The 21,455-nt window shown below is 45.7% G+C and overlaps 1 protein-coding gene across 1 annotated transcript in view; it reads right to left on the bottom strand.

Annotated features, from left to right (window-relative positions):
* The window catches only part of pkhd1l1.1 (PKHD1 like 1, tandem duplicate 1), a 258,831-nt gene that overhangs the window by 22,568 nt on the left and 214,808 nt on the right, over positions 1-21,455 (bottom strand). Inside the window, exons 66-70 of the mRNA XM_068032692.1 lie at positions 19,756-19,872; positions 18,216-18,381; positions 13,945-14,177; positions 11,881-12,048; positions 6,061-6,218 (exon numbers count right to left, since the gene is read on the bottom strand). Of these exons, the coding sequence (XP_067888793.1) occupies positions 6,061-6,218; positions 11,881-12,048; positions 13,945-14,177; positions 18,216-18,381; positions 19,756-19,872 (842 nt within the window). The remainder of the gene's footprint in view (positions 1-6,060; positions 6,219-11,880; positions 12,049-13,944; positions 14,178-18,215; positions 18,382-19,755; positions 19,873-21,455) is intronic.

The raw sequence follows: 21,455 nt of genomic DNA, 5'->3' as shown, positions 1-21,455 counted from the left end.
AGGGTCACCAGGACTTAGTGAGAGTTAGGATATGAGGCAGCAGAGATTTAGATGTGTTCAATTTTGGAGTGCATGCAAGGTGGGAATTGAGCAATGGAATAGCTGAGTCTACAAATAACAAAGGCATGGATGAAGGTTTCAGCAGAACAGGGGCTGAGGCAGGAGATGAATGACATTATGGAGATGAAAACAGTGACAGAGCAGATATGAGGTTGGACAGAAGAAATTGCCTACGTAACAGTCAAAACCTCAAAAGCATTGTGTGAAGTCCTGAGGCAGCTGGCTACATTTTTTTGGATTATTACGCTAGATATTTTCTGGGGTTCAGCATTACTGAGCACTCTCACCAATGGACCTCACATCCCTTATGGCTGGGAGTGCACCTTTTCCTATCCAATCTAAGCTCTCTTACCCCATCTAGATAAATTACAGCAACACCCCAAGGGGAAGGGAGGGAATCTGGGTTTCACTGGTTGCACCAAATGACACTTGTAAAATCAGCTGCCATTTTATAGCCACCTGATTTTCTTTTCTACTGATAGAACGTAAGATCAAACAGCTGTAAAACAAGCAGTTGATTCGCTATCGCCTGATTCCCATTATCGACAATAACTAATTTCACCCTCAGGAATCAAAACCCAGAACTCTTACTCTGTCAGCTGAGACTGGAATGGTCCTGGGATCTTGCCATGACTCTCCTCGCTTTGAAAAGAGGACGGAGTGTACAGTCTATTAGACCAACAATCCGGCAGGAGAGTGAACTCTATACTGTATAAAACCGAGAATCATAAACTTCACTATCCTCTCTAAAACAGATACTTAGTTCTTCAGCTGTGATGTTAACCTGGTCAACCTTTGCACATTACACACACACATTTCTGCTGCCTGCAAATCTAAAAGTGACTGTGTGGTATAACAGGGTCACCTGCAGAGATACAATTTGAAGTTACAGTGAAACAACAGGCTGAATTTTCCTGATCAATATTAAACATAGAGCCAATCTTTGACACACAGTATGTGATGCTTCACAGGCAAGGTGAACTCAGCAGCCGTTTGACTCATTTAGCAGCGCAGACTCCCTGTTGTGCTTTCCCAAACACTTTTGCACCCTTTGTGTACCAAAGCTAGCCTCTGGTCTCCGAGCTCCTTTCAGAAACACCTTGTGTGACTGTGGGCTTTTAACCCCTGTCACACACACACCGGAACTGCGATGATACAACAATCATGGACTAACTCTGAAGACATATGAAAAACTGACTTTGTCTTTTAAAAAAATGAAGCTTCATTTTAAAAAGTGAACAATGGTCCAAAATGGCTGCCGTAAGGAAAGGGATTGGCCTTTTGTGTATTCAAACTGTCTGACAAAGACAAAGGACAAATCTTCAAAGCTACGAGGTGTCAATGAAACCCATCCTAAAACATTCCAGAATTGAACGTCTTCCTCTGAAACAAAGAAGATGTGAAGTAGCCACGTCCTGGGCCATTGTGCGATCACCATGGGGGAAGAGACCAGGGTATCTCCTACCAGAAGACGAGAGATAACAGCTTTGCTTTAAAAAAAAAAGACAGCCGGAGAGAGAGAGAGGGAGAGAAAAGAAGCAACATCCTAACAGCTTATGTTCCAGCCAAGCCAGAAAGCACCTGCCCTGCTGCAGAATCCTACATCTACATTATACAGCAGTGAGAACTAGAAGTAATTAATATATGTAAAAAAAAAGGACTAAAGAAATTACTGGGGCTTCAAGTAGATAAATCCCCTGGACCTGATAATCGACATCCCAGAGTGTTGAAAGAGGTGGCTGCAGAGATAGTGGATGCATTGGGGTCATCTTTCAAAATTCTATAGACTCTGGAATGGTTCCTGCAGACTGGAAGGTGGCAATTATAACCCCACTATTTAAGAAAGGAGGGAGAGAGAAAACAGGGAACTACAGACCTGTTAGCCTAATATCAGTTGTAGGAAAAATGCTAGAATCTTTAATAAAGGATGTAATAACAGGAGACTTAGAAAATAATGGTAGGATTGGGCAGAGTCAACATGGGTTTATGTAAGGGAAATCATATTTAATAAAGCTGTTTTTTGAGGATCTAACCAGCAGGATGTGGTATATTTAGATCTTAAAAAGCTTTTGATAAAGTCCCACACAAGAGGTTTGTGTTTCGTCTTTATGTTGTTTCTGGTTCCCAGATGTTGGGAAGAATCACACTTTAAACTTGGAAAAGGCTGAAGTCAGTCTTGTTTATTTCAGCACCATGCTTTGGCTATAGAACCTGATTCCACTGGTTCTTGTGTTACATATAACATGACTCCTCAGTGCAGCTGTGTATGTGGCCCCCTACTGGAATATTTACACATAACAACTAGGTCCTAACACATTACAGATAGTATAACAATATATACATATATAACAGTTAGTAAACAAAATTCGAGCACATGGGATTTTGGGGAATATACTGGGTGGATTGAGAACTGCTTAACGGACAGAAAACAGAGCGTAGGAATAAATGGGCCATTTTCAGTTGGCAAGCTGTGACTAATGGGATACGACAAGGATCAATGCTTGGGCGCCAGCTATTCACAATCTATATCAATGATTTGGAGTGGGGATTAAATGTAATATTTCCAAATTTGCAGATGACACAACTAGGTGGAAGTGTGAGTTGTGAGGAGGATGCAAAGGGGATTTGAAGAAGCTAAATGAGTGAGCAAAAATGTAGCAGATGGAATACAATGTGGAGAAATGTGAGGTTATTCATTTTGGTTGGAAAAACAGTAATACAGAGTATTTTTTAAATGGTGAGAGGCTGGCAAGTGTTGAACTTCAAAGTGACTTGGGTGTCCTTGGTCATGAGTCACTGAAAGCTTGCATGCAGGGCCAGAAGCAATTAAAAAGCCAAATGGTATGTTGCCCTTTATTACAAGAGGATTTGAGTATAGGAGTAAAGATATCTTACTGCAATTATATAGCGCCTTGGTGAGACCACACCTGGAGTATTGTGTACAGTTTTGGTCTCCTTACCCAAGGAAAGATATACTTGCCATAGAGGGAGTGCAACGAATGTTCACCAAACTAATTGCTGGGATGGAGGGATTGTCCTACGAGGAAAGATTAAATAGACTGGGCCTTTATTCTCTGGAGTTTAGAAGATATCAAACATACAAAATTCTTACAGGGCTCGATGGGGTAGATGCAGGAAGGATGTTTCCCATGGCTGGTGAGTCTAGAACCAGGGGACACAGTCTCAGAATAAGGGACAAGCCATTTAGGACTGAGATGAGGAGGAATTTCTTCACTCAGAGGGTGGTGAATCTTTGGAATTCTCTGCCCCAGAGGGCTGTGGAGGCTCAGTCATTGAGTATGTTCAAGACTGAGATCGATAGATTTCTACATATTAAAAACATCAAGGGTTACGGGGATAGTGCAGGAAAATGGTGTTGAAGATGATCAGCCATGATCTCATTGAATGGTGGAGTGGGCTCGAAGGGCTGAATGGCCTACTCCTGCTCCTATTTCTTATGTTCTTATGTAACCCATCATCTTCAAACTGAACCTTCAATCATGAGAGACAACTGCACTCATCTGAGGTCTGCATCCATCCAGAACTTGATTTCCAAGAGAATTCAACAGGTTTATTGTAACCTTCTCCTCCCCCACAAAAAGTCACCTTCCATTTTTCCTTCTCGATCTGTTTGTAGTGTGTCTCTATCTGTGTGTATGAGTGGATGTGGTTGCACCAATTTCGGGATAAGGCATGTTGATCATGTTATGCCGATGTGTTTTGTTGAATGATAATTTTCTTTGGTCCACTATGTTAAACTCCAGGGAGCTTGTTATGGAAGGATAATGCTGGAGCCAATCTTTACTCAATTTCACATTTATTGTACAGAGTAAAAGGATTTAATACATCTAGCTCCTCACTCAAAACCCTCCACCAGTCTCAGTAAGTGACTGCCATGTGACAAGCCCCTCCACATCTGTGGTTTTAAGCTGGTGTTTTTCTCTGCAGCAAAGGAGAAGCAACTGGACTCTGACACATGCAGACCTAACTGGGGGTCCCTCTCTCTCTCCATTCCAGCTTGAAAGCTTTCAAATCCTGCTTGTTGATTGACCACCTTTGCATACTCCAGCCGAAACCCTGTTGGAGGAAATCATCCGCATCACTATCCCCAAGAGACTCACCAAACCAGTCATCCACCTCTTCAAACTAAAAGCCTCAGGACCACCGCATTCAGCTAGAAGCCAGCCGAATTACCAAACTTCAAAGACTGTCTACCTTTTTAATGGACTCTAACTCAACCAATATCTACCTTTCCCCACTCTGTAACCTATTGGTGTGCATGTAAACCTCCAGAATGTGTGTTTGAGTGAAAGTTGGCACATTGTTTATTATTTTATTAGTTCGGTTTAGGTACCATAAAGTTAACCTATTTCTTTACTAACTCAAGAAAACCTGTCCGATTGGTTCTTGTTACGATCATAGCAAATAAGTAATCAAACACCTACTGAATTGGTCAGTACATCCACTTTAAGGAAGAATTAAACTTGTTGTGGTCAAACAAGGAGAGGGAAAAGAGGGAAGCCCTTCGACCCCTCCTCACTTGACCGTAACAATCAATAAACTATTAACTTTCTGTTTTTTAAAATCTACAAGAAAACCTGTCGCTGTCTGTTTATTTGAAAAATAAAACACCAAGGGGCTAAAAACTCTAACACAAATACACTTGCTGCAGTCAGCTGGGGAGTTGAACAGTCGGAATGACCCACGTCACACCACATGTTCATAACACCCCTCACATGCTGTTTGTATCAATACAAAAGGTAAGTTAAAACTTCAAAACAGCCAAATATCTATTTTTAAATCTATTATTAAAGTCATAATTGTATTACATTAATCTCTCTGCATAATCTTAACATTAGTACATGTGTTGCACTCTCTCTTAAAAAACTGATAAATATCTCCTGTTGGATTTCCACATTTCCTGGCTATGCTTGTAGATGACATTTTCATAGGATTTCCTATTTTAATCTGAGCAATGATATGTCACAGGTCCCGTCACAGCACCACCAGACAATTTGGACAGTCCCCTGATCCCTAAGCCTAACATCAGTGTTCCTATTCTCGCTTTTAACTAGATCTTCCTCGGTGTGGGGGAATAGAAGAGGCTGGGGTCAGACTTACGATTTACATGCAGTTCAATTTTACACTTGATTGGGTCTAAATTAAAGGCAATCAGGAAGCAAGTTTTAACAACCCTCCCAGGCCTGAATGTTTGAACCTTCCTGCAATGCAAACCTGGTAATGGGAACCCTGCATAGTGGTGTGCACATCTATGGGTGACAGAGAGAATGAGTATAGGACAGAGGGAACTGAAAGACAACGCCAGGCAAGGTCAAGAATTTGTGTGTTTGTTAATGGAGCTCATGTCTTTGTGTGTTCAGGTGTTTCCCACTCACTGCTTTTGGCAAGTGGCTCTGTTTTCATGCTCTGAAATTCAGATACTCCCACACCAGATTACCCTCAGTATTATTCCCTCTCCAACCATGTCTTTACCCTTTCTACTCCAGCCTTCCTCCCTCTTCGTCTCTTGTGTCTTTGATCTCCCCTTTCCCACTCCACGCAAGCAATTTTAACCAAACCCAGCAGGTGTGAATCCCACGGGAATTGGACCCACCCAATATTGACTTTCACGGGAGTAAAATCGGGTGAGATGTAAAAGTGGCATCGCGCCTGATCCTGCCAGTTTTCCAATGGGCAGGTGAGGTTGAAGTTGCCCCCCCATGCGCCTCACCACTTTGGTGCCAACTATCTGAGACCCTCAGGTCCTCCCCCTCCACCAAACATCTCACACCTCCCGAGTCCCTTTGCCTCACAGCAATGACCTTCCACACCCGTCAGATCAAACTAGGTGCTGTCCCCACCCACCTGAGCCCACCGTGCTCCATGAGAAGCCACTGGCACAAGTAAAAATCCTGACACTAGGCAAGCAGCAAAACGAACAACAAGACGCCCCAGAAAGGGGATGTATAAACGCCATTCGCGCCATTAGCAGCTTCTTACTTTGCTGTCATCAGTGTTGAGAAGCAGTAGGCGCTGGTTCTGAGGGCTGGTACTGGTGAAGTACAGATCATACGACTTATTAGTTGCCACAATTCCATAGAAGAGCGAGATTCTTTTCTGACACGTATACCCAGCACACCAGCCGTGATCCTGTGGGCCTGATACAGTAAAAATAAGCTAAGTATTTCACAGTGCCAAGCTACACGTTTAAAACAGTATTGGGATTCAATCAATCGCACTGACACACTGGCACTCCTCCTTTGGTTAAGAGCAGAATTTGAACCCCCCAGTTGGCAGAATGAATCATTCAGTAAGCCCCACATTTTGATTTTATTCCAATTTATGTTTATCAAGGTGAGACAGTAACACAGTAAGTTGAACAGAGTAAAGCTGCTTGCACTCTGCTCCAATAATGGGCCATTATCCAAATACCACCAGCATTAGTGAGGCAATTAACCATAACTGGCATCACTCAGGATGATATTCCCAAACTCATTAATGCCCAGTTTGGCCAATATTGTCCCTGTGGATCAACATCCTTTGGGAAAACCAGGATCTGCATAACCCAAACTAATTTAATATGATTCCGCATCCCAAAGCTTTAAAAAGGTTGCTGCCCTTGGGATTTTCCTGGGTGCAGTAATTTCTGGGAACGTGAAGGGAAATGTAACAATGAGAAAGGGTATGAGATATTAGTGCAAACTTATTACAGGACCTATTAAAACACTGTTTGAAACACAGTTTGCAGCTCGCAGAGTTTCGGCTCAGAGTTTATGTGCTGGAGGCTGAGCTACAGACACTGCGATGCATCATGGAGGGAGGTGGGGGGACGTTACCTGGACACCTTGTTCCAGAGGCAGTCACACCCTCAGGATAGGCTCTTCTGATTTGGTCAGTGGTCAGGGACAGGAGGATGTAATTGCGAGTGAGGCAGGTTAGGGGAACGAGAAGGCAAAAATGGAGGAGCCTCAGCTCTTGCAATTGTCCAACTGGTTTGAGGTTTTTCCAGTTTGTATGGATGAGAGCAGGGGCTGCAGGGTGGGTGAGTGAACTGACCATGGCACTATAGTACAGAAAACCATTCAAGCAGGGGAGTAAATAGGAATGTAGTGGTAGTAGGGGACAGTATCGTCGTGAGATGGACACTGTTCTCTGTGGCCAAGAGCAAGTGTCCAGAAGGCTGTGTTGCCAGCCTGGTGCCAGGGTTCAGGACATCTGCTCAGGACTGTTGAGGAACAGATTTTAAAAACCAGAAAAAAGGGAGAAATTAGAGTTCGAGAGAAAGCTTGCTCGAAATATAAAAACAGTAAGAGTTTCTACAAGTATTTAAATAGGAAAAGAGTAACTAAAGTGAGTGTTAGCCTTCGCGAGAGGGAGTCTGGGGAATTAATAATGGAAAACAAGGAAAGGGTGCAGGCATTGAACAGGAATTTTGTGTCATTCTTTGCTGTAGAAGACAAAACAAAATCCCAAAGATAATTGAAAAACAAAAGGTAAAAGGGAGGGAAGAACTTAAAACAATCACCATCACCAGGGAAAAGGTATTGGGAAAACTATTAGACATAAAAGCTGACAAGTCCCCAGGTCCTGATGGCCTGCATCCTAGGGTCTTAAAAGAAGTGGCTGCAAAGATAGTAGATGCATGGGTTGTGGTTTTCCAAAATTCCCTAGAGTCTGGAAGGGTCTCAGCAGATTGGAAAATAGCTAATGTAACACCTCTATTCAAGAAAGACGGAAAGCAGGAAACTATAGGCCAGTTAGCCTAACATCTAGAATCCATTATTAAGGAGGTTATAGCAGGATACTTAGAAAACCATAATGGGATCAGACAGAGTCAACATGGTTTTGTGAAAGGGAAATCGTGTTTGACTAATTTATTAGAGTTTTTTGAGGAAGTAACAAGCAATGTGGATAAGGGGGACCTACAGATGTGGTGTACTTGGATTTCTAAAAGGCATTTGATAAGGTGCCACATCAAAAGTTACTGCACAAAATAAGAGCTCATGGTGTAGGGGGTAACATATTAGTATGGATAGAGGATTGGTTAGCTAACAGGAATAAATGGGTCATTTTTGGGTTGGCAGGATGGCAGGATGTGACTAAAGGAGAGCCAATGGGGTCAGTACTGGGACCTTAACTATTTACAATCTACATCATTCTATGATCCTATACATCAATGACTTTGATGAAAGGACCGAATGTATGGTGCTAAATTTGCAGATGACACAAACTTAGGCAGGAAGACAAGTCGTCAAGAGGACATAAAGAGTCCACAAAGGGATATAAGTTAGGTTAAGTGAATGGGCAAAAATTTGGCAGATGGAGTATAATGTGGCAAAATGTGAACTTGTCCACTTTGGCAGGAAGAATAGAAAAACAGAATATTATTTAAATGGAGAGAGATTGCAGAACTGTATGGTACAGAGGGATTTGGGTGTCCCAGTACATGATTCACAAAAAGTTAGTATGCAGGTACAGCAAGTGATTAGGAAGGTAAATGGAGTGTTGTTATTTATTGCAAGGGAAACAGAATATAAAGTAGGGATGTGTGCTACAACTGTCCAGGGCCTTAGTGAGGCCACATCTGGAGTACTGTGTACAGTTTTGGTCTCCCTACTTAAGAAAGGATAAAATTACAATGGAAGCAATTCAGAGAAGGTTCACTTGACTGATACCCGAGATGAGGGGGTTATCTTATGAGGAAAGGTTGGACAGGTTGGGCCTGTATCTATCGGAGTTTAGAAGAATGAGAGGTGATCTTATTGAAACATAAAAGATCCTGAGGGGACTTGACAGGGGGGGTTGCTGGATCTTTCCTCTTATGGGAGAGACTAGAACTACGGGTCATTGTATTAAAATAAAGAGTCTCCCATTTAATACGCAGCTGAGGAGAATATTTTCTCTGAGGGAATCGTTAGTCTGTAGAATTCTCTTCCTCAGAGAGCAGTGGAGGCTGGGTTATTGAATATAAAAGGTGACTCCTGACAACGCAGCGGCCTGCTGATGTCATCAGAGTGCGCCAAGCTGTGCAGATGCGGAGCTACATCTTGCCAGGACTAATATGCGCATGCACAGGATGACGTCATCACGTATCTGCGCCCGCTCCATCTTCGCGCATGCATGATAATGCGTCATTGGATAACCAGCACTCGGCTGGAGGAAGCAGCTGAATGGGAGACTTTGAGGCTGGCGCTCTCCCCACTCGGCAACTAGCTCCAGGCCTCGACGTTTCCCCCTCCCTCAGCCGCTCACTCCAGACATCGCTGCCCCTCCCGTGACTGACTGTTCCTTGCTTTGTGCCACCCCGCTCTCCAGCCGTTCGCTCCCGCTTCGCCCTCCTCCCCCCCCCCCCCTCAGCTGCTAGCTCTAGGCTGCGCTGCTTCCCTCCTCTCAGCCAGTCGCTCCTACGTCATTCCATCACCCCTTGTGGCCCACCTTGCTTCTTCAGGCAGCGCGTGGAGAATGATCAAACATGGGAGTGAGTGGCCGAGAGGTGGGAAGTGGCGCCGCCTATAACTAGCGGCTGGGGGTGGGGGGGCGACCAACCGGAGAGCGGGGTGGCACGAGCGGGGAGCAATCGGCCAGGGAGGTTGAGGGGGGAGTGGCGAGGTCTGGAGCAAGCGGCTGGAGGGTGGTGGTGGGAGAGGGGGAATGGCCGGTGGGGAGGAGGGGGAGAAAGTATGTTGCCGAGGGGGAGAGTAGCCAGTGGGGCAGGAGCTAGTAGCTGCGTTTGGGTGAAATCAGTCCTGGTCAGTCATATAAATGAATCACAATAACGAATTGGCAGCACATTTTATGTGTTGCCCGATTTTCTTTTCCATCGATTGGGGTGCCAATTGACTATCTTCCAATGGAAATTCAATCATAAAATTACTTTTGTATTAAATAGGATTACTGGAATATTAAATGGATCTGAGGATTACAATTAGTAACTACATAACTACATAGTAGCCTATTAATGGGCTTCCATCCAACTTAATGTAAGGTTAGTTTGTTAGAATGATCTAGCCATGAGCATTTCTTGTGATAAATTGAGCAGCACCATCTTTAATCCTGGCAGCTGCCTGAACGTTCCAGTTGAAGAGCCTGCATTTGCACATGTGCAAGTACTGCGCCACCTAGTGTTTACATTGTCAGCAAACGCAGCCTTGAATATATTCAAGGATGAGCTAAATAGATTCTTGATAGACAAGGGAGTCAAATGTTATGGGGGGCAGACAGGAAAGTGGAGCTGAGGCCACAATCAGATCAGCCATGATCTTATCAAATGATGGAGCAGGCTCGAGGGGCTGAATGGCCTACTCCTGCTCCTAATTTGTATGCTCGTATGTGAATCTTTGTAATGATGCTGTTATATAATCACTCCTCCATGAAAGCTTATTAGGGCAAAATGTAGAATGAAGGTTATAACAGTCTCCTTAGCCTGATGTAATCATCAATAAGACTAGACAGGCTGCCCATTAAAGCTTGTGTTGAATACATTGTCTTCCCTACCAACTAGCAATTCTGGATGAAGTGGCTTTAGATCAGATCAGTGGCTGTTAAAGGCTCAACAATGAGCGAAAGTGACAGGAAAAAACATCTGGTGCCACGAATACACAAGCCAAGTAGTGCGGATTACAGGAGGTGAGTTACTCACCACAGAATTCCCAGCCTCTGACCTGCTCTTGTAGCCACAGTATTTATGTGGTTGCTCCAGTTCAGTTTCTGGTCAATGGTAACCCCCAGGATGTTGATAGTGGGGGATTCAGCGATGGTAATGCCGTTGAAAGTCAAGGGGAGATGGTTAGATTCTCTCTTGTCGGAGATGGTCATTGCCTGGCACTTGTGTGGCGCGAATGTTACTTACCACTCATCAGCCCAAGCCTGGATATTGTCCAGGTCTTGCTGCATTTCTACATGGACTGCTTCAGTATCTGAAAGTCACGGATGGTGCTCAACATTGTGCAATCATCACCGAACATCCCCACTTCTGACCTTATGATGGAGGGAAGGTCATTGATGAAGCAGCTGAAGATGGTTGGGCCTGGGACACTACCCTGAGGAACTCCTGCAGTGATGTCCTGGAGCTGAGATGGTTGACCACCAACAACCATCTTCCTTTATGCTAGATATGACTCCAATCAGTGGAGAGTTTCCCCCCTGATTCCCTTTGACTCCAGTTTTGCTAGGGTTCCTTGATGCCAGACTCGGTCAAATGCTGCCTTGATATCAAGGACAGTCACTCTCACCTCATCTCTTTAGTTCAGCTCTTTTGTCCATGTTTGAACCAAGGCTGTAATGAGGTCAGGAGCTGAGTGGCCCTGGAGGAACCCAAACGGAGCGTCACTGAGCAGGTTATTGTTAAGCAAGTGCTGCTTGATAGCACTGTTGATGACCCTTTTCATCACTTTACTGATGATTGAGAGTGGACTGATAGGGTGCTAATTGGCCGGGTTGGATTTGTCCTGCTGTTTGTGTACAGGGTATACCTGGGCAATTTACAGGGTAGATGCCAGTATTGTAGCTGTACTAGAACAGCTTGGCTAGGGGCGCGGCAAGTTCTGGAGCACAAGTCTTCAGTACTATTGCTGGAATATTGTCAGGGCCCATAGCTTTTGCAGTATCCAGTGCCTTCAGCTATTTCTTGATATCACGTGGAGTGAATCGGACTGGCTGAAGACTGGCATCTGTGATGCTGGGGACTTCAGGAGGAGGCCGAGATGGATCGACTCGGCATTTCTGGCTGAAGATGGATGCCAATCTTACTTTGCTCCTTCAGTCCAGATATTCTGTTGCTTCGTGCAATACCAGGGAGGTGAAGTTGAAAGTGTTACGTACCATTAATAAGGTCGAGATAACCCCCTGAGAGCAGAGCCACTGGGGACAACCTCCTGGTCTCTGTATCAGGATCCAGACTTTCAATAACCAGCATTTCGTAATTTAGCCCAAAGCATTTGTAGCTTTGCCAGTCAGACATGTAGATACAGGTGGAATCTCGGATGATCCCTGTGGGAAAAAGAATGAGTGGTAATGTCATACTATTAAAGATGGTCACCTTAAAGGAATGTGTCAGAAACAGAATCAGCCTGTCTCATTTAAATATCATTCACCTTTACCTCAATCACAGCTGCAGCAGTTTGTCCCCTTTACACAGGGATCATACAATTTTACAGCACAGAAGGAGGCCATTCAGCCCATTGGGTGGACTTGGCCCTCTGTTGGACCCCCTGTGCAATTTCATGGCAGGCAGGCAATTAACTGCCTGCTGTTGAGGACGCTGACCCTTTAAGGGATGAGCTCCCACCTACAGAGCCTCCAGCCAATCGGAAGGCTGGCACCTCTGCAGTACAGGCAGCATCAATGGAAATGGTGGCCACTGCCGGTACTGCAGGAGACCCTGCAGCATCGAGGATGTTGGAGACCCCAGGACAGGAGAGTGGTCGGAGTCGCCGGGGACATGCAGACAGACCTCGCAGATGGAGTGGGGGAAGGGGGTGGGTGGTGGGGTGTTAGTGGGAATGGGAATAGGATCTTCCTGGGGCTGCAGCCATTGCCTCCGTGGGGGCCCTCTGGGGGCCCTGGTTTTCCCCAAAAGGAGGGAAACTTTGATTCCGATAGGTAGCTACGGGCCCCTCCGCCTTCAATAAAATTGGAGTGGAGGTGGGAAGAGGCCCTTAAGTGGTCACATGCCACTTAAGGGCCGCAATTGGCCTGGGGTAGGAACGCCGTGCTCGGCCTACCCTGTCCAGGATTAAATTCGAAGGCATTGGGAAGGCGATGGGCATTCCACCCCCTGCCTTCCCACACAATGTTATGGCCGCCCCCACCCGCCGCCTTTGTTCCCATCCCTGGGGGGCCCATAAAACGCAACCCATTGTGCCTGTGCTGGCTCTTTGAAAGATCTATCCAATTAGTCCCACTCCCCTGCTCTTTCCCCATTGCCCTACAAATTTTCTCCCCATTAAGTATTTATCCAGTTCCTTTTTTAAAGTTACTATTGAATCTGCTTCCACTGCCCTTTCAGGCAGCGCATTCCAGATCACAACAACTCACTGTGTAAAAACCAATCTCCTCATCTCCCCCTCTGGTTCTCTTGCCAATGATCTTAAAACTGCATCCACTGGTTACCGACCCTCCTGCCACTGGAAACAGTTTCTCATGTGCCCTAATACTCCTCATAAACTTGAACACCTCTATTGTATCTCCTCTTAGCCTTCTCTTCTCCAAGGAGAACAATCCCAGCTTCTCCAGTCTCTCCTTAGTTCAGCTTTGTTCAGATCCCTGTAAATACCCTTGCTGAGATTCCCTGGATATAATATTTCACCTCTGATGCTGTTGCTTCATTCATTGGGTCAGAGCAAACAATTATCCCACTGTATTGTTGCTGGAGAATTGTTACAACTCAAATCAGACCAGTGACTTCCAATGCACAGGTAATGGGGCAGAATGTGAAATAGCTTGCTAATTCACTGCCAATCAACACCAATTCACAACTTGTTACTTTCTTCATGACCAGAGAATTCCACCTCCCCGCATCCTCTCCTGTGATCCACATTTGCTGCCCTAAACTCTCCAAAAACCCCAACTCCCCTCCAAAAGCAAAATACTGTGGATGCTGGAAATCTGAAGGAAAAACAGAAAGTGCTGGAAATACTCAGCAGGTCTGGGCAGCATCTGTGGAGAGAGAAGCAGAGTTAACATTTCAGGTCACTGAACTTTTGTCAGAATCCTGATGAAAGGTCATTAATGTGAAACGCTAACTCTGTTTCTCTCTCCTCCCTCTTCATTCCTCCCCAAATCGTTCATCATTCAACTTCTGCCCACTCTTCATTAATACACCAAAGTTCGACTTAAATAGCAAATCACACAGGGCATATTGTCAATAAAGATTCAGTTCCAAACCTTTGTGTGGTGCAATCTGCGAGACAGGAATGCGACTGCCGTTTAAATATGTCAGCAAGGTTTTTGGAATTCGATAATCCCCAGTCCCATGGTGACTGTCGCCATCCCATTCATACTCTGACTGAGGGACGACTGCTCCAACGTCTCCCAGGAACGAGCCATCGAGATCTTTCAGGAGCGTCTTCTTCTTGGCGTCACAGACCATGTCAACACAGTCGGAGGGATTTACCTTCCTGTGAATGATCAACAACAAAAACATCTGGGTGCAGATTGGCAACTTTCAGAAGTGAGCTCAGCCAGTGAACTGTGCAAAAAGAGAAAGCAAAATAAACGGCAGAAACCAGAAATCTGAAATAAAGACAACCTGTCGGAAACATTCAGCAGGTCGGGCAGCATTTGGGGAGAGTGGAGCAGCTGGCGTTTGGAAGTGTCAGAATTGTAAGAACTTACAGATAAACTATCCTTTAATAGGAAAGGAACAAAGGGAAGGGGAGGGAACAGACATACCTGCAAAGAATGGAAGATGCGTGCGCACATACTTGCCCCCACAACCCCCCCCCCACTTCGCGACACATCCACACTATCCTCCCCTATGCACACACACTCTGCCACACAGTATCAGGGTTGCTCAGAGAAGAGGGGGACTGTGTGGAAGGAATTCATTACCTGGGGGTTAACTGGAGGATGTCACTCAGCAAAAGCTCTACACACCCACTGAGTCATTGACACATGGCTGGCAGCAGGCTGCCTGATAGGAACACAGGAGCAACAAGAGGCCATTCAGCCCCTCGTGCCTGTTCTGCCATTCAATATACCCTGTGAATGGGCAGTAATGGATGGGGAGGACCTTGTAGAGGCCTCCTGTTGTCCCAGAGTGTCACCTGAAGGCTAGGATTGCTCGTTCTGATATTTGGGAAGCTTCTGTCCCTTTAATTTCTCTTTGGATCTCTTGGTGCTGGACACAGCATAGCCCAAGTTTCATTGCTGGCTTTATGGATGGTGGCAGTTTGTCTGGGGTTCCTCTGTGTGTGCATCTGATGCGTCGGCCACAGAGAGCAGGTGAGAACAGCACCTAAACCAAATTCCAGCCCAGAGAGGAAACTGCAGGATGTGTGTGTGTACACCAGCTGGGCTGGGTGAACCCATTCATCAAAACCTGGGCCTGTGGCAGACTGGGTCCTATAACAGAATAGGGAACCAGATTGTGGACATCACAAGTGTCACCTTTACTGAAGAGTCTCACTAACTAAATCCAGTTCACCTGACTGATCATGGGAGAGCTTTGGGCTCTGGGTAGAATCTTTACACAACCTATCTTTCCAGTGTCGCTTGAAGCTCAAAGAAACAAACAGTAGCATTTTTATAGTGCCTTTCACAGCCCCTCAACATCCCAAAGCGCTTCAAAGCCAATTAAGTATTTTTGAAATGTAGTCACTGTTGTAATGTAGGAAACTCAGTAGCCAATTGTGCACAGCAAGATCCCACAGACAGCAATGGGCCAGATCATCTATCTTTTAGTGATGGTGGTTGAGGGCTAAACATTGGCCAGGACATCGGGGAAATTTAATTCCCACCTGAGAGGCCAGACAGGGCCTCGATTTACTGTCTCACCTCCAACAGTGCAACACTCCCTCAGTACTGACCCATGACAGTGCAGGGCTCCCTCAGTACTGCCCCTCCGACAGTGCAACGCTCCCTCAGTACTGACCCTCCGACAGTGCAGCACTCCCTCAGTACTGACCCTCCGACAGTGTAGCACTCCCTCAGTGCTGACCCTCCGACAGTGCAGCCCTCTCTCAGTACTGACCCTTCGACAGTACAGCACTCCCTCAGGACTGCCCCTCTGACAGCACAGCACTTCCTCAGTACTGATCCTGACAGTACAGCACTCCCTCAGTACTGACCCTCTAACAGTGTAGCAGTCCCTCAGTACTGCCCCTCTGACAGTGCAGCACTCCCTCAGTACTGCCCCTCTGACAGTGCAGCACTCCCTCAGTACTGCCCCTCTGACAGTGCAGCACTCCCTCAGTACTGCCCCTCTGACAGTACAGCACTCCCTCAGTACTGCCCCTCTGACAGTACAGAACTCCCTCAGTACTGCCCCTCTGACAGTACAGCACTCCCTCAGTACTGCCCCTCTGACAGTACAGCACTCCCTCAGTACTGCCCCTCTGACAGTACAGCACTCCCTCAGTACTGCCCCTCTGACAGTACAGCACTCCCTCAGTACTGCCCCTCTGACAGTACAGCACTCCCTCAGTACTGCCCCTCTGACAGTACAGCACTCCCTCAGTACTGCCCCTCTGAAAGTGCAGCACTCCCTCAGTACTGCCCCTCTGAAAGTGCAGCACTCCCTCAGTACTGCCCCTCTGACAGTACAGCACTCCCTCAGTGCTGGGCTGTAATGTCAGCCTGGACTTTGTGCTCAGGCCTCTGGAGTGCGACTGGAACCCACAACCTTGCAAATCAGAGGTGAGAGGGCTCGACACTGGGCCATTGCTGTGTTGAAGAATTTGGAGACACTTCTTTCAAACCCATAATGCTGGAGACTACTGAAAAGGTTGTTTAGGTGAAGACGACAGGCTAGATAGCTAAGAAATTTATCTCAGGTGGTGACATAAAGCATGTGATATTGGATTGACCGCCCGTTATTTGCAGCACCTGTTGTTTAATTCCATTGACTGCAATGGAACTGAACATCAGGTGCTGTGTATAATGGGCAGTCAATCCGACACCAGCTGTTGTGTTGTTGGGTTTGTATTAGCAGCATTGTAGGGCGTTCTAGAGAAAGTCTTAGACTCCGGTAAAGGTTAACAAACAACTCTTTATTATTTACAGTTACTATATACACTCTCCACAAGCCACCTAAGATAGCATCCTTCATGCTGCTACACCTTCTTCTCAAGCCTATCTCATGTGACTGTTACATCATCGCTCGTACAGTAGGAGGGGTCTCTCTCTCTGTCTTCAGTATTAACCCTTCACATCTTTATACTACACGGCCCAGATGAATTCCTACCTCAGGATTTTTTTTTTAATGTTCATTCATGGGATGTGGGCATCGCTGGCTAGGCCAGCATTTATTTCCCATCCCTAATTGCCCTTGAGATGGCGGTGGTGAGCTGCCTTCTTGAACCGCTGCAGTCCATGTGGGGTAGGTATATCCACAGTGCTGTTCGGAAGGGCGTTCCAGGATTTTGACCCAGCGACAGTAAAGAAATGGCGATATAGTTCCAAGTCAGGATGGTGTGTGGATTGGAGGAGAACTTGCAGGTGGTGGTATTCCCAACCATTTGCTGCCCTTGTCCTTTTAGGTGGTAGAGGTTGCGGGTTTGGAAGGTGCTGTCAAAGGAGCCTTGGTGAGTTGCTGCAGTGTATCTTGTAGATGGTACACACTGCTGTCACTGTGCGTCGGTGATGGAGGGAATGAATGTTTGTGCCAATCAAGCAGGCTACTTTATCCTGGATGGTGTCGAGCTTCTTGTGTGCTCTTGGAGCTGCACCCATCCAGGCAAGTGGAGAGTATTCCATCACACTTCTGACTGTGCCTTGTAGATGGTGGACTGGCTTTGGGGAGTCAGGAGGTGAGTTACTTGCTGCAGGATTCCTAGCCTCTGACTTACTCTTGTAGCCACGGTATTTATCTGGCTACTCCAGTTGAGTTGCTGGTCAATAGTAACCCCCAGGATGTTGATAGTGGGGGATTCAGCGATGGTAATGCCATTGAATGTCAAGGGGAGATGGTTACATTCTTTCTTGTTGGAGATGGTCATTGCCTGGCACTTCTGTGGCGCATGTGTTACTTGCCGATTATCAGCCCAAGCCTGGATATTGTCGAGGTCTTGCTGCATTTCTACACGGACTGCTTCAGTAATGGAGGAGTCTCGGGATTTCTAAGCAGTGCTCAAGGCCATTGAGAAGCTGGGAAAGTGGGGCTGCTGTCAGTCAATCATGCTATGGCACCAATCAGGAGAGCAACACTTGCATATTCTACATAAACAGCAAGATGATTAAAATAAAAGCAAAATACTATGGATGCTGGAAATCTGAAATAAAAACAAGAAATGCTTGAACCACTCAGCAGGTCTGGCAGCATCTGTGGAAAGAGAAGCAGAGTTAATGTTTCGGGTCAGTGACCCTTCTTCGGAAGATGATTAAAACCTGTGGTTGTCAATGATCACAGCACACAAGAGCCCGTTAGTGCTTTAGTGGACGAGTTCTGAAATTTAAGATTGACCTCAGCTTCTCAAAGTGATTGTACAATAACTCACTTTACATTGGGTCTGTGTATGAAAACTTTGCCTCTCTCCTCACTGTCTTCAATAGTGATTCCTTTCACTAGAATGGGGTGCTGCAGATCCTCATTCTGAGGGTTCGTGATAAACATGGCATTCACCTCTTTGGAGCACATACCCTTGAATCCAACAAATGTCGTATCTTCAATTGGAGAAAAATCAATAATTAGGTCACACTGAACTAACAAAATGACAAATGTTTCAGTTTCACATATTTAACAAACTCAGAGATGATACATGTCTTTTCAGGGTCCTAATGCTGTCTTGTTCATGCTGCACACTTACTCACTGGATGCATCGAGTGTATTGGCTCACTGGCTCAGTGGATGTCATGCTACTGATAATCTTCTCAGCAAACATAGTCCTGCTGCAAGTAATGCACATTATTCACATCACCTTTCCCAAACACTGCGCTGAGGCACCTGTATGTAATCTAAGTAAAGTTTAGAAAAGTAGTATGTGCTTGAAAAAAAAATAATTCAGTGGAGTCTCTCAACAGTTAGAAAGCACAAACTCACCAAATGAATGCTATACCGGGAAAGAAGATGAATGCTAAATGTGACCAGGCATTTAGTAATTAGAGAACTCAGGCACATGCGGCAGTGAGTTCAAGCAAGATTCTTTCAGGCTTCGTGAGCAAGGTTGCTGACCCCTTGTGCAAGGAACTAATTTTCCCAGGCTTATGAGGGTCACAAGTTCATCTTTCATTGCTCTGTGTTGGACAGTGGTGGGATATCTCAGGAACTCACCCCTTCAAAGTGTGGAATCAGTTGGCATTATTTCTTTAAATTCAATGCATGGGCATCACTGCCAAGGAAGGAATTAATTATACATCCTAAATGTCCACTACTCAGAAGAGTGCTGGGCCATTTCAGAGGGCAGTCAATAGTCAGCTATGTTGGGGTGCGACTGCAATCAGGTATAGGGTAAGGGTAGCAGGTTCCATTTCCAAAAGAGTGTGTTATTGAGGGTGTTGGGTTTTTATGATGATCCGACAGCTTCAGGGACTCTTACTGAGATCAGCTTTATATTTCTGGATCTCTTAAACGGAGTTTGAATTCCCAAACTGCCCACCTAGGGATTTGAACTCATGTTCTCTGGATTATTAGTTCAGCAACAGAACCATGACACGATCTGTGACTAGTCCCGATGTGCAAAAATCTTTTTTTCAGATGCATGCAATCATCAAAAAGTTACCCGAAAGTAGGTGGCTATATTCGGTGGTGTATGTTGTACAGGGAGTGGGATCTTACTGTCTTTTTGAGTGAGCTTTTTTTGATTCTTGTTATGCGTGCTGTCATGTGAGGATTAAAACCCTAGACCCCATCCAGTTACAATAATCCTTTCATTCATATAACGTCTTTCATTCAGCAACAAGTAAAGGTGTTTCATAAACCATTTGAAATGTAGTGACTTACACAGGCAAAGGGCATTTCTGTCCTGTACCGAGAGAGATCATTTTATGGCTGTACTCAGGGCTAAATTCACACAAAGTCAGTGCTATTTCTTTACTTACTCTGCACGGTCATTCGTCCACTGATTGCAGGGTAGCTAATCAAACCAGCGTGTGGATACAAGGGCGCCGAGTTCTTAGCAGAGGCAAAGGTTGGCCAGCATATCCCACTCCTACCCGCTGGTCAATGAAACAGGACACACATTAATCACAGGCTACACAAGTATATTATACCAAGGAAGAGGACTTTTCCAAAACTAAGGTAAACGAGAGGGTTTCCGGGATACTGGATGAGATGAAATTGGATAAAAGTGAAGCACTAGTAGGGTGGCAGTATTTAAAGTGGATAAGTCACCCAGTCCCGATGGGATGCATTCTAGATCGCTGACGGTAGGTAGAAATTGCTGAGATGGTGGCCACAATCTTCTAATCCTTCTTAGATACAGGGGCGGTACCAAAGGCCCGGAGGATTGCAAAAGTTACATTCTTGATTTTAAATGGGGAGAAGGAGAAACATGGCAATTACAGGCCAAGCAGTTTAATGTCAGCGGTGGGGAAGCTTTTAGAGACAATAATCCAGGAGAAAATTAACAGCACTTGGACAAGCCTGGACTAATAAAAGAGATCCAGCATGGATTTGTTAAGGGCAAATCATGTTTGACTAACATGTTTAAGAGAAAGAGAAAGAGAGAAAGAGAAAGAGAAAGAGAAAGAGAAAGAGAAAGAGAAAGAGAAAGAGAAAGAGAAAGAGAGAGAGAGAGAGAGAGAGAGAGAGAGAGAGAGAGAGAACAGCGGGAGCAGAGCTTTGAAAAGCGCGCCAAGAAATCGGAAGCCATTTCTCGTGTATAGGCGGAGCGCACGCGGGACTGCTGGGTAAGTGAGGTTACATATTTGGGCGGTTGCTTTACCTAAAACACTACTCGCGTGCTGTCTCCCACCCATCCTCCTCCTCTAACCAAAAAAAAAGTTCAGTCCGTCGGATTGCTAAGCTAACAAGTTTTTACTTTTTTTTTTTGGTTTTCAGTAGATTTGTTGGGAATTTAGAATAGTGGGAATGGAAGTTAAGGCAGTTGAATGTTCCTCCTGCAGAATGTGGGAGGTAAGGGTCGCCAAGAGTGTCCCTGCTGACTGCATCTGCGGGAAGTGCACCCAACTCCAGCTCCTCCAGAACTGCGTTAGGGAGCTGGAGCTGGATGAACTTCGGATCATTCGGGAGACGGAGGGTGTTATTGAGAGGAGTTATAGGGAGGTAGTCACACCTCAGGTAAAAGAAGTAGGTAGATGGGTTACCGTCAGGGGAAGGAGAGGGAACCAGCAGGCAGTGCAGGGATCCCCTGTGGCCGTTTCCCTCAACAACAGGTATACCGTTTTGGATACTGTTGGGGGGGACGACTTACCAGGGGTAAGCAATGGGGTACAGGTCTCTGGCACAGAATCTGTCCCTGTTGCTCAGAAGGGAAGGGGGAAGAGGAGCAGAGCATTAGTCATTGGGGACTCCATAGTTAGGGGAACAGATAGGAGGTTCTGTGGGAACGAGACAGACTCACGGTTGGCGTGTTGCCTCCCAGGTGCCAGGGTTCGTGATGTCTCGGATCGTGTTTTTGGGATCCTTAAGGGGGAGGGGGAGCAGCCCCAAGTCGTGGTCCACATAGGCACCAAGGACATAGGTAGGAAGAGAGATGGGGATTTAAGGCAGAAATTCAGGGAGCTAGGGTGGAAGCTTAGAGCAAGAACAAACAGAGTTGTTATCTCTGGGTTGTTGC

Source organism: Heterodontus francisci, chromosome 5 (genome assembly GCF_036365525.1).
Source record: "Heterodontus francisci isolate sHetFra1 chromosome 5, sHetFra1.hap1, whole genome shotgun sequence".
NCBI classification, from domain to species: Eukaryota; Metazoa; Chordata; class Chondrichthyes; order Heterodontiformes; family Heterodontidae; genus Heterodontus; species Heterodontus francisci.
Note: the sequence above shows the minus strand (reverse complement) of the source record. Positions and strands in the feature narration are given on the sequence as shown.